This window comes from Natator depressus, chromosome 8 (assembly GCF_965152275.1).
Source record: "Natator depressus isolate rNatDep1 chromosome 8, rNatDep2.hap1, whole genome shotgun sequence".
NCBI classification, from domain to species: domain Eukaryota; kingdom Metazoa; phylum Chordata; order Testudines; family Cheloniidae; genus Natator; species Natator depressus.
The window spans coordinates 55,949,020-55,962,221 of NC_134241.1; the positions used below are offsets into that span (position 1 = coordinate 55,949,020).

General features: G+C 39.4%; 1 protein-coding gene across 5 annotated transcripts in view; it reads right to left on the reverse strand.

The window, feature by feature from the left end:
- The window catches only part of TPR (translocated promoter region, nuclear basket protein), a 74,060-nt gene that overhangs the window by 13,071 nt on the left and 47,787 nt on the right, over positions 1 to 13,202 (reverse strand). For 2 of the 5 annotated variants that reach the window (XM_074961139.1, XM_074961144.1), the window contains exons 36-45: positions 11,971 to 12,179; positions 11,404 to 11,676; positions 10,250 to 10,398; positions 9,139 to 9,222; positions 6,835 to 7,035; positions 5,149 to 5,280; positions 4,535 to 4,625; positions 3,690 to 3,874; positions 1,045 to 1,113; positions 477 to 571 (exon numbers count right to left, since the gene is read on the reverse strand). In XM_074961139.1, the coding sequence (XP_074817240.1) occupies positions 477 to 571; positions 1,045 to 1,113; positions 3,690 to 3,874; positions 4,535 to 4,625; positions 5,149 to 5,280; positions 6,835 to 7,035; positions 9,139 to 9,222; positions 10,250 to 10,398; positions 11,404 to 11,676; positions 11,971 to 12,179 (1,488 nt within the window). The remainder of the gene's footprint in view (positions 1 to 476; positions 572 to 1,044; positions 1,114 to 3,689; positions 3,875 to 4,534; positions 4,626 to 5,148; positions 5,281 to 6,834; positions 7,036 to 9,138; positions 9,223 to 10,249; positions 10,399 to 11,403; positions 11,677 to 11,970; positions 12,180 to 13,202) is intronic. The other 3 variants (XM_074961142.1, XM_074961143.1, XM_074961141.1) reach the window with 3 other exon arrangements.

A 13,202-nucleotide genomic window follows, 5' to 3' on the forward strand; every position in this document is an offset into this window, starting at 1 on the left:
AGTACTCCTTTTCTTTTTGTAACGTTTAAATAGCTCCTATGGCTTTACACAACTAATTCTCCACAGCAGCTTGCTGTGTATATTTTAACCGATCTTCATAGTCAACATTGAGAAAACATGCTTTTGTCACTTATAGCACTAATGTGAATGTGCAAAAGAGGAGCTCAAAGAAACATGATAACCCACTGTTGCCCTAGTAATTTAACTGTATGACTTTTTAAACAAATAGGTTTCACTAGATTGGAATGTGATCAGAAACTAACTTTTCTGAACTCCATTTTATGATGTAGGGTTCAAACAATTCAATATTTGTGACTCTCTCTCTTACCCATCTAGTAGATGGAATGCTATTTAGTATCTTACTACACAATCACTAAATCATTTTATTTCCATTTACCTTTAAGCAAAGAACCATTCAACTGTTAGTAAAAGGGAAATACACAATAGCACTTGCTTTTGTTATGACTTCTACGTACTGAATTGCTTCTGCAAATCCATCTGTACGATGTGGTACCACAAGAGTTGGGGTGCTTGGAACTGTCCTGTCCTCATCATCAAAAAAGTGTTGCTGCTGAAAAAAATATTAAGATCAGAAGCTAAAATATATTCATTACTCCTACTCTGCTTGCTTCTAAATAAAACTCATATACAAGGGTTGTTCCCTCCCAAAAAAATAGACTAACAGCTTTAACCACTATTTGTCTAGTCAACAGTGTGAAGGGAACCAATGTGAAAATAAAGTATTTTAAAAGACTGATTCCTAAAAAATAGTAATAAATATTGGCTGTGTCTAAACTGACCCAGATTCTTAAGAGTTTTTAGCTTCATCTTATACTTAATATACCTTGCCCGGTATTCACATTTGGAATAAGTTAAAGGATGGAAGTACCATTAACATGAAAAACCACCGCTTGATTAAACCTATCTGCAAGCTTACACAAACAGCCAAGGAATTCTTTACTGCTCTTGTAGTGTTATAAGACTACGAAGTTCAGAGTGCTCTCTCATTCAAGGTTTTTTAGGAGCAGTCTGCCATTTACTTACCATGCCCCCTATACCAGGAGTTAGTTGAAGCCCACGTCCCACTGACTGTCTCCGAGTCATCTGGATTCTCTTTATGGTAAAAGGAGGAATAAAGTAGTATAAATGTTTCCTGGGGAGTCTAGCCATATGCAAATATCTTCAGGAATAAAGTTTAGTGATAAATGGTAAATAAAGAAATTCTTTTGGCTTTCTACCAAAAGCATGACTTGATTAACAAAACCAGCTAGCATATTTTTATTAGTGAAAGCCATATTCCAGATATATTTAATCATGCACTTAATTCCTATACTTAAAACAATCCCGAATCAGGCGGAAGCAACTAATTTACAAAATGGGGCAATGTTACACCAAAAAGGGGGAAAAATTAATATAGGAACTCTTTCTAAGTAAAGAGGAAATAGTGAGTGTGTGAGGGGGGTGTTGCAGTACAATGACATTTAAATCATTTTCACAAGACACAATTTTAGTATAATCTAAACAAATGGTTCAGCATTTAGTGAAAAGTGCTCAGAGGGTTTTTTTGTGCACTTCATCACACACAGAAAGGTCTTTGGAAAATAAACAAAATATTATAAACCATACTATAATATCTTGAAAGAGCACAACAAACCAAATGAAAAATCTATGAACGATTATAATTGTGTTTAAGTTAGAACTATTAAGGTCAGTTTAATTTTTCCCCCTAAAAAAAAAAACCTTAAAAAATTTCAAGTTCTGAGCACGGAACTGTCAAAACTTCTGGCATTCATTCTTCAACTCTCTCTTGGTACTCCCTGGACTGTGGAGGAAGCATGCTCAGCACAGCTCACCACTTAACAAATTCTCAAACCAATTAGGCAACAGTGCAGACCAACTCTCAAGGAGACCTAGTTAAGGCAGACTGAGTAGAAGCCTACTGACAGCTGCATTCAACATTTCTCAGTGTAATAAAATATGCAAGGTCCCATACAGATTCATAGATTCCAAGGCCAGAAAGGACCATTATGATCATCCACCTGCCCTGTATAACACAGGACACAGAATTTCCCCAAAATAATTCCTAAAGCATATCTTTAAAAAAAATTAAATCTTGACTTAAAAATTGCTAGTGATGGAGACTCCACCACAACTATTCGTAAATGGTTCCAATGATGAATTACTCTTACCATTAAAAACGTATGCCTTATTTCCATGAATTTCTTATGTCCTGAATTTGTCTAGCTTCAACTTCCAACCATGAATGCTGTTGTCTTCTTTCTCCATTCTTTCCCCATTCTCCTATCTATCCCACCTCTTTTATCCCATCCTTCCTTGTGTGCTACTTTTTTCTCTCTGCACTTTTTGTTTTTTTGGTCTTTATTTTTTCTCCACTCTTCTTTTTTTATCTGTTCTTTCTTGGAGCAAAAATAATTTGAAATTTGGAAGGTGTTATTATATGTACCTAGCTGAGCACAGGTCTTGCTCCTCTTCCCACTCTGCTTGTGTTTCCAATTCAGCTCCCCATCAGGCTACACTGAGGAGAAGAACCCTGATTTTTAAGAGATGATGATGCCGGGGAAATCATTGTCTCTGTTCTCACTAGCAGCAACATTTTCCACACCTCATGCATGGGGTGGGCTCATGCACTGAAAATCAAGGAGAGATCTTGTGACACTGTAGGACTCATCTGTGTAGCACTATGCTTTTAAAAACATCCATTTTCCAACCTTCCTTACCCACAGCTGGGTCCAACCAGGAAATATAAACATGTTAGCTGAAGTTTCTGGTAAAGTGGAATAGTTAACAATGTTGACATGTAACCTGTCATAAGGGTTCAGAGATAAATACCCCATAGAAATAAATTGGAACAGTGCACACCTCTCAGAACAAGGGGGCTATAAAGAATTAGCTCACAATCAGGAGGTTTCTTTTTGCAACCATAAGGGTAAAACTTTCTTTTTTTAAATGACAGGTTTCAGAGTAGCAGCCGTGTTAGTGTGTATCCGCAAAAAGAAAAGGAGTACTCGCGGCACCTTAGAGAATAACAAATTTATTTGAGCATAAGCTTTCATGAGCGACAGCATCCGATGAAGTGAGCTGTAGCTCACGAAAGCTTATGCTCAAATAAATTTGTTAGTCTCAAAGGTGCCGCAAGTACTCCTTTTCTTTTTTTAAATGAAAGCTTAAAATTCTGTAGAATCTTAAAGTGTCACATACAGCTCACATGTGAGGCATTAGGCACAAAAAGGTTAGCTGAGAAGACAGTGGGAGTTTCCTTATGCCACACCTGCATCTGGACAAAGAATATATAATAAAAATCTGAGCCAGATCCTGCTGAGTTATAACCTTCTCAAAAACTGCTTTTAGAGTGGAAATACTGACAAGTATTAACTGAAACAGTGCTGGTATAATCATTTCAAGATACACACCCATCACTATTGCCTTACTGCTTTGAATGGTATTTCACTTGTACAACTAGTAAGTAAAATCACTGCCATATTTCAGGAGATGAGAAATTTTTGTTAATTTGCTCAGCTGTTCCAATTAATATCTGTATGTTTCCTTTTTGTAAGACACCATATAAAAGTAATACAGTTGGACCAAATACACAGGACTAACCTTATTTACAAAAAGCTACATAATTAAGTAATTTCCTTAATTTTCTAAAGCGTTGAGTAATTTCCTACCTGTACTGGTGGTCCCAGTTCCTGGGGTGGAGCATGAATAGTCAGTCGTGGGGGTAGAGGATGTGGTGGTCTGCGTGGTGACTGAGGTGGCCGAGGAGCCTGCCTCTCTGAGGCAGATGTTGGCTGCTGTTCTCTTGAACTTTCATGAGAGAAAGTTGACTCTGGAGCACTTGTGCTTCCTTCGCCTAAAATGCAAGGAAATATCACACAATAAAAACACTGTACTCCACAAATCTATGACCAGAGTAATTCAGGCAGTACTCTAGTTGCAATGACAAAAGTATGACAACTTTAAAAAATTGATGTACACTGTAATACTTTATAGAGAATATGGGGTCACTTTACCCACCACACAAATGGAATCAATCCTGAAGCATGAGTAGTTTGAGATGAAGCTGTAATAAAAACTTACAGAACGTATACCAAAATTGAAAATCAGATTAACATGCTATAGCAGACATTTCTACGCTTGCAAAAAGCAGTAATTGACCAACAGTGACAACTGAACAGTGCCCGGATTTAAAAAGTCATTTGAAAGACAGCATGTCTACAAGTTAAAGAACCAATTAGCACCATGATAGGCAATTGTTCACCAATGACTCAGAGGGAAGAGGATCATCTACTGAATCATCAACAGCTCTTTCTGCAAGTAATGTTTTCCATACAAATATTGAATACACCCAGTGCTACTTAGCTTACGGAATTTTACTGGAGCACACCCCTGTAGGCTCCTGTAAACCTATCTTTTCCACCTCAAATTCAAAAATACATGTTTTAACAGAAAGAACTCAGAAGGCTTGCACATGTCCCCCCTCATAACCAGAGACTGTAAAGATTAATTGTACCACTGTTTTGAGAGTCCGCTGCTCTCTGGTTGCTTTCTCCACCTCCCATGCTCTCTTCAGTTTCTGTACAAGGATCTGTACCATCAGCACCCTAAAAATTCATAAAACAGTGATTCAGTGCAAAACCCCACCCAAGCCAATAATTGAAAGAGAACAGAAAAAGCTAATATAGGAAAGATGATATCTGTGAAAACTTAAGAAATTTTATATACCATACATAGTTATAAAGAACAACCATGTATACATTTACACAAGTTTTAAAACCTATCTATATCAAAATATCATTTGTTCAATGTTTCAACTAATAAACATTTGTTGTTAAGAGTTACACTTGGCTAGCTTCACAGCTACCTTAGTCTAGTATTACAAAGCTTATGCTGTGTCCTGTACTTTGTATTATCCAACCTTTCCACACATCGAAAAGTTTTTTACTCAAGAAGAAAACCAGTTGCAACATGAACCATATTTATCATCTAACCACAAAATCCAATCTACTTGGATCAACTCGAATTAAGGTTTTCCTTTCTCAACATGTGGATTACAATAGGAACAAGCTATAACATCACAATTACCTCAGGAGATCGCATATGCCTACAAAAGGTTGCTACTCTTACCTCAGCATCATCTGCCTCATATCCATCATTTCCATCAGCACTCCCAGTTCCTTCATTACTATCATCACCTTCATCCCCCATTCCTGTATCTTCATCATCATCTTCATCCTCCTCTTCCTCATCTTCATAATCCTACAAATGTAACGTACACAGCTTTAGGAAAAGCTCAAAAGGATAACATCTAGCTCTTATACAGTACTTTTCAACTGTAGATCTCAAAGCCCTTTACAAAGGAGGTTACTAACATTATCGCCATTTTAGAGAATGGCTAAATCATTTTGTAGTGTGCTATGAATAGACAGATTTTCTCTAAAGGTCTCTTTCTAGAGATGTTAAGAATTCATTTGTAGGCATATACAAACTTCAAATGTTGTTGTAGGTCAAGTGAAAAATTTTATTGTCACCTGGAGTAATGTGCAGTGACAAAGATGCATGAGAAAGTTTATACAGTGACTAATTAAAATATGCCTGCTTCAAGCTAGTTCTCTCATTGTATATGTTTGTACAGCATCTGGCATCTTGAGGCCAGGATTCTAACTGGGGTCTCAGGGCACTGTGTTAATACAGGTTGAATCTCTCTAATCCGGCACTCCGTGGTCCGGCATAGGTGCCGACTCCGTGGATGCTCCAGGGCTGGAGCACCCATGGGGAAAAATTAGTGGGTGCAGAGCATCCACCAGTGCCAAGCTCCTCCCTCTCCCCCCCATGCGCTGGTGGCCCCACACTTACCAACTCCTCCTCCTCCCTCCCAGTGCTTCCGGAGCACTGCAAACAGCTGATTCGCAGCATTCAAGCTTCGGGAGGGAGGGGGAGGAACTGGAGCCGGTGGCTGGGACCCCGGGCGAGGGGCTGGCGTCTGGGACCTGGGTCGAGCATCGGAGCCCCTCGGCGGAGGGGCTAGTGGCTGGGACCCCAGGTGACAGCGGAATCCCCGGATTGGGGGGCCATGCTGGGCGCAAAGCCTGGGAGTACTGCAGCACTCCCCATACCCCTACTTCCACGCCTATGGATACCCGCTGGCACTCTGCACTGACCTCCTGTGGTTCGGCACCAGGCAGGTCCTGAGGGTGCCGGACTAGAGAGGTTTTATCTGTATAAATAAGTTACATTAATAGCAGAAAAACTCAAGGTATTTGGTAATGTCAGTGTGATATAGTCTGTGGGGTTGGTTTTTGGTTTTTTTTTTGTGAAGCAAGAAATACTGAGGATTTTACTTAAGGAAAGGAATTTTTTTTTAAAAAGTTATTTCAAAATTATTTCTGTGCTGAAAACCTCTCCACAGCCTGGCTAGCAGAGGCATTTCATTATATAAATGAGTGCTTCAGTCAACTTCACAACAGTTCAAAAATCAAGCTGAGTTGAGTAAATAAATTTAAATGTCCAGCTGTATGAATAACTGCAGAATTCCTATTAACAGGAATTGTGTGCTTAGTTCTTCCTGCATCAATGAAAAAAATGTGTTGTTTTACTTCCGCTCAAGCCAGGTAAATGGATTCACAGAGCTTCTAAGAGTGCATATGCTTTTCTATATTTACTGTTAAACAGCAGACATTTGTAAATCATGAGTTCGTCTTTAAAAAAAAAGAAGAAACCATTTTAATTACTTTTTGGTAGCCACCCGCAGGATGAGATGTTTCTTTGCACAAAGATATTGATGATCACAAACTACAAATAAGCCAGACATACTTCTTGCTCGCCTTCATTTTCCTCATCATCATCCTCTTCGTCATCGCTGTCAATCACAATGACATCATCTCTCTTGGACTGACCATCCTGGGATGATGAGGTATTCTGTTGATCGGACTGAAGAGGTCCAAGATCTATTGGGAGGGACTGAGAGGTTTCTTCACTATCTTCCATGGGAGCGTACTCTCCCTGGGTAACCCCCTTTAAAAGGTAAAGGAAAGTTACTAAAATAAAAGTGATACTTCATATGTGTGTTTTTAAAAATGTTTGCCACAGGAGATATTAAAGTCAATTTGCAATTCTGTTTAACTTTTAAATCCCTCCACAAGTGCTGCTAAAAGCAGCTATGTCACCACTCGCGGTTCAGTACCTAGATCAGATTTGGGTCCACTCTACGCTACATCTGTGTTGTTGTAATCTGTTTGTGACGCTCTTCTTAACTGGTTGCAACAATCACATTTTTGTTGTGTCCACTCAGCTGCTTTTTGTTGGGTCCACAAACCACGCAATTACATGAATTCACACCTACCAAAGATGGTAATTGTGTTTGTATTGATGCGTTCTGGGACAATCTGGGCATAGTGCTTGAACAAGGAGAAGTGCCCAGAGAATATGTATATATAGCCTCGCTGGAAGCATGTGTGTAATGTACGCTGGTGTACCCTAATACACATACAGCTGTGAGAAAGGAGAACTGGCCAAATCAATTACAACAGCTCTGTTAGAGGAGCCGATCAACATGCAAAAGAGTAGTATGCCCAACTGGTGGTGAGATAACAATCAGAGCAGAAGCAGAATCTGTTGCTGGAAACGGAAAAACATTAGTTGTCACAGATATTAACAGAGTATTAATCAAGTTGTGTGAGGACACAAACTATGGCTGGATTTGACCATGCCACTAACCAGTTTCACACCCATCTAAAAAAGATTAAATGTAGCCGGGACCTTGGGCAAAGTTAGTTTTCCATTGATATGGAAGAGAGATCTCTAGGCTTCTCTGCTGCTACTCCAGACTGAATGAAACCCTTTAGGTCCATCACTTGGCTAGCTAGCTACAAAAAGTTATTAAAAAGGTTGTACATCATTCTAGTTTGATTCAGCAAAAACTGCAGCTCATTAAAATCCTCAAAGAATTTGAACAAGAACTGTTAAATCTGGATAAAGATGTTCAGATAATAGTCATCTGTTTTCAGATACTGGAAATCACTTTTTTTTTTTGGATTGAGAATATTTTTTTCACACTTCAGCACCCATGACTGTTAAGTGCAAGAACTAGTTCTAGATATTTCTGCATACTAAGTGACTTGGTTCCTTTGTATTTGATTGCTCAGCAATAGAATTAACTGGACTGCAGTAATCATGTTTGAGTTCTAGAATAGGTCATTCAAAGATGTTTGGAGGTAGAGATATCTGGGGGTTAAATGAGAGTCAATCTCTGAGCATCTTTTGTATGTGTAAAGTTACAGAAAAAAAACCCTGATTTTAGGGACACAGTATTCTCCACTGGTTAGAGAAAATCCACTCCCTACCAGAATGTAAGGTCCGATCAGGACAGATGCAGGTATGAGTTATGGAATTACTTCTTTGCGGTAGGAAGAGAAATTTAATTCTAATTTTTTGTCTTCACATTTCAATTACTTATTTCAGGAGAGCCAAAAATCTGGCCCTAAATAAATACAAAGGAAAGTCTAAGGTACTGAACAGAACTACCGACATTGCCTTCATTGCCTACACTCTTATGATCCATCCCAGTTCCTTGCTGATTGAAACCTGCTCAACGATTTGTCACGGAATCTTTCTGCAACATAAAGCCATAAATTCTTAAATTTCTTTCTTTGCTCCCACAGAAGTGTAGTCTGTGGGAACAAAGCAAGAAATTTAAGAATTTAGAACTCTCAAACTCCAGTCCTGGCTCTGATGTTGACTCCTTTAATCCCTATGTCTCAGTTTCCCCCGTAAGTAAAATTACTACATAATTCAGTGGTAGTACTTAATGTTTATATAGTTCTTTGAAAATGTGAAGTACTATCTATGGAGGTATGTGAAAATCGCAATCAAAATTAAATATACACTGAATGAAACTTCTAGCCCTAAAAATTGTTATAATCTTTACAAACTGATTTCCATTACAAATCTCTAAATTATGACTGACATTTCACAAAGATGTTACCATCAACAAATGCTTTTCTAATAGTGACTAGATTGATATACAATGTTAACTGCAGCAATTGTTAAAATACCAAAGTGGTATTTGCACGGAAGGGCTGTTCATGCTACAATTAAAATTAATTTTTTTTTGCTTACTTCTCCAATGGAGTCTTGAGAATCTTGATTGTAAATTTGAGTTTCTACCTCACCATCAGTGCTTTCTTCAGCCGTGACTTCCTCCTGAAAAACCATATATTTTTCATATTAAGAGAGCCAGTCAGACAGACAATTTTAACTACCATTTCTACACCAATGCCCAATACCTACCTTGTGACTGCTGACTAGCCTCTCTCCATCCAACCTCATATTTCTGCTTTTCTGACATCTCCTCATAGGTGTCATATGAAACTCTGTTTTCTCGCTACATCTGAATATTCAGACCATGTCCAAATATTGCTGCTTCTTTCTCCATAACTCAAAGACCTGGCCTTCTTTCTATCCGCACTGCTAAAACTCTTGCCCAGGGGCTTATTGCTCATTTTCAATTTCTGCATCTCCTGCCTTCCTGACACCCACCTCACTCCTTTCAGGCCTATTCAAAATACTGCTAAGCTCGACTGCATGGATTTCAAGTTAACAGTGTTCCCCTTAAACTAATAAAAATTCTACTATTTAACACAAAGCCCCTACCTTTAAACACTATAACTTTTGCTTTAGTTGGAAGTTCAAGATGTAGGCTATTCTAATGGTATAGAGCAAGGGTTTGCTACCTTTTTCTTTCCGAGGCCCCCCTCAACATGCTGTAAAAACTCCATGGCCCACCTGCGCCACAAAAAACTGGTTTTCTACATATAAAAGCCAGGGGCAGCGTTAGGGAGTAGCAAGCAGGGCAATTGCCTGGGGCCCCCATGAAGCTGTTGCTCAGGCTTCAGCTTTAGCCCCAGGTGGTGGGGCTTCAGCCCAATGAGGTGGAGCTTTGGCTTTCTGCCTTGGGCCCCAGCAAGTGTAGTGCCAGCCCTGCTTAGTGGACCCCTCCAACACCTGCTCAAAGCCCCCCCCAGGGAACCTCGGACCCCTGGTTGAGAACCACTGGTAACGAGTTTGTCAATTACCATTTTCACAAAAGGTGACTGACTTTGCCAGCAACAGAATTTTAAAAGCTTTTGCAACAGGATCCTGTTTCAGTTTCTTCATCAAAAGCTTATTCCAATCTCAAATCCTGGACGGGGCAAAATAATTCACTGGAAGTATTTCCATTCTTACAAACCTCAGGTCCAACTCTCTGTATGCTTCTCAGTTTCTTTGGAAGAGGTATATCCACTGTTTCCTCTGAAATTTGTTCCGAGTTTTCTACTGTGCTATCCTCTTCCTCCTCTCGTGGACGCTTGGGCAAGGAAGAACTTGGGGTAGCTGAAACTTGAAAGAGTCCTCAGTGTTATTTTCAAGAGCATTATGGCACACAAAGAGGGTTTAGTAAACTGGCAGAAACCCAGATAATTTCAGCTTCCTCTCTGAGAGACTGCCTCTTGCTCTATACTCAACCCTGGCACTTGGATAGGAGTGTCTTAATTTGCACTTGGATAGGTTTGCTCCTGGGGTTGCACACACTGGGACTGGCAGCAGAGCTTTCTGAGCTGCAGGCTCCCGTCTGTGAAACTGGCCCCTATTCAAAGTCCATCAGAACCCAGATCTAAGCTTAAGGGCACAATGGAACTCATTCTATTTGCTTCAGCTCTTTTGTTCGTTTTTCAGGAGTTTTGTTCCTGACAGAACGTGGTTGCTAACATTTCCGTAGGCACCAGCAAAGGCAATTAAAAATAGCCACAAGGGGTACTTTTGGGGATAAATTTTGCAAATAACAGAAGCATCTATAACGATAGGTGCTCAGTGTAGCAGTAAGATCTAATTTTTTTAAAAATTGCCATCTAAGGCCTAAATGGGTTTGAAGCAAGTACACGTACAATCACAGAATATGTGTTCAGTTCAGTTGATTTAGTTTGCTTTCCTACAGTAGTCATTTATAAAGTTTCGAGGCCAAACCTTTATATTAAACTCTGAATCCTCATACCAAAGCAAGATCGAGGAAATAGAGGCGCGGATGAGGGGAGATCCTGCTTTTTTCTGTAGCGAACAAGATTTAACATCCAGCACTAGTTTGAATAGACATTTGAACATTCACTTCTTGTTTCATCTAGAATACCTTTTAGAAGTGTACTAAGTCACAGTTTTTAAATGGTATACTTTGGCAGGTGCAAGAAGGTAGGCCAGACCTCAGTCTTTTTGAAAGCCTACCCCACAATTTGCACACAAAGCCTTCAGCTGCTATTATATGCATTATGGCCTGATTCAACGAGGATCTGTAGTGGTTTGGACACACCATGAGATTAGGCCCTTTATGTTTATTTAGAGAATGAAACAAACCTGTACCAAACACTGCTGTGGAAGTGGAGGGCCTTTCTATTTGTGAGCTCTGTACGACCTCCACAATGGTGGGGGGTGGCTCTTGAGTCGCTGGCTCGATCTGAGGATGACTTTGCTGAGTGGGCTGCACAAAAGCTGTAGCTTGAGTCTGTTGCTGAACAGTTAAGATGGGTTGAGAGAGAGATGTCTGGACATTAGGACTGGTGGAGCGTACAGATCCACTTGTGCTTCCAAAGACTGGAACATGCTCGACTGGTCCTTCTGACTGCATAGCTGGAAAGCAAATGGTAGCACATTTTAATTGGCTTATCATTATCTAGTACAATTCACATTACTTTTCACTTGAGAAAGCAGTGGATAGTGAGATTTAATGTTTCTCATGTATGACCTGTTAACTGATTTAAAGCTGTAAAAACTGTAAAAGCACAACAAATTAGCAAGGGGATTCAAGGTCAGGTGAAATACCAGACATTATATTTAACTCTGAAATTGACTAGATTTCAAGGTAGAGGTGTCCTTTTAAGGTTAGTTTAATTTAGATAGTTGTCCTTTATTTAGAACACTTACCTTCTTGGGTTTCCACCTGTGTTGTAGGCATAACTGTGGCTGTTGGAGTAGTGGTTGGATTTGTAACTGTAGCAGGAGTAACCATTGGACGGATACTTGCTCTTGGAGTAGATTTACTCCCAGGTATGGCAGTAGCAGTCACTTTACTTGGAGTTGACACAACAGGCGTTGGCTTAATGTTTGCTGTTGGTGGATCAGAAGTGCTGGCACTGGAAATAGGACATTGGTTTTATTTGTGCTAACAAAGTTGGGGTCAGACTTACAAGTGTATCAAATTCAGTTTTCTAACACAATATCAAATGTTGATTTAGAAAAGTTTCACAACAACATTTAAAACAGATCATGGCATAGTACTAGTATCTAAGCTAAATTATTATTTAATTGGCATCACAGAGACTTGGTGGGATGCCCACATGGGTGAAAGTGATCATAAAATGATATATTTCATGATTCTACGGAAAGGAAGCAGTGAGAGCAGCAGAATAAGGGGACTTCAAAAAGAAGACTAACAAATACAGAGAACTGGAAGACAGGGTCCCAAGGGAAGAAAATCTAAGGGATATAGGAGAGTTGGCAACTTCTGGAGGACACAACATTAAAGGCAGAATGGCAAACTATCCTGATTCAAAGGAAGATAGGAAGTGTAGTAAGAGGCCAATGTTTCCCCATTAGGAGCTTTTTAATGATCTGAAAAATCAAAAATGAATCCTACAAAAAGTGAAAACATGGACAAATTGCTCAGGAGTACAAAAGAATAGCACAAGCAAGTACGAACAAATTCAGAAAGGTTAAAGCACAAAATAAATGACAACTAGTAAGGGACATAAAAGGTAATAAGAGGCGGCTCTTCATATACATTTAGAGCAAGAGAAAGACAAAAGTGTAGGCTTCTACTTAGTGGGGAAGGAGACCAAATAAAAGAGATGACATTTGGAAGGCTAAGGTGTTTAATGCCTATTCTGCTTCAGTCTTCACTAAAAAGAAGAGTAGTAACCAGATACTCAATACAAGTAATATTATCAACAAGAAGGGAAGAATGCAAGCCAAAATAGGGAAAGATCAGGTTAAAGAATATTTGTATAAGTTAGATGTATTAAATTCAACAGGGCCAGAAGAAATTCATCCTAGAAAGCTTAAGTAACTAGCTGAAGCCATCTTGGAACAGTTAGCAATTATTATCTCAGAACTCAAGGAGGATGGGTGAGGTCCCAAAGGACTGGAAAAGGCAAGCA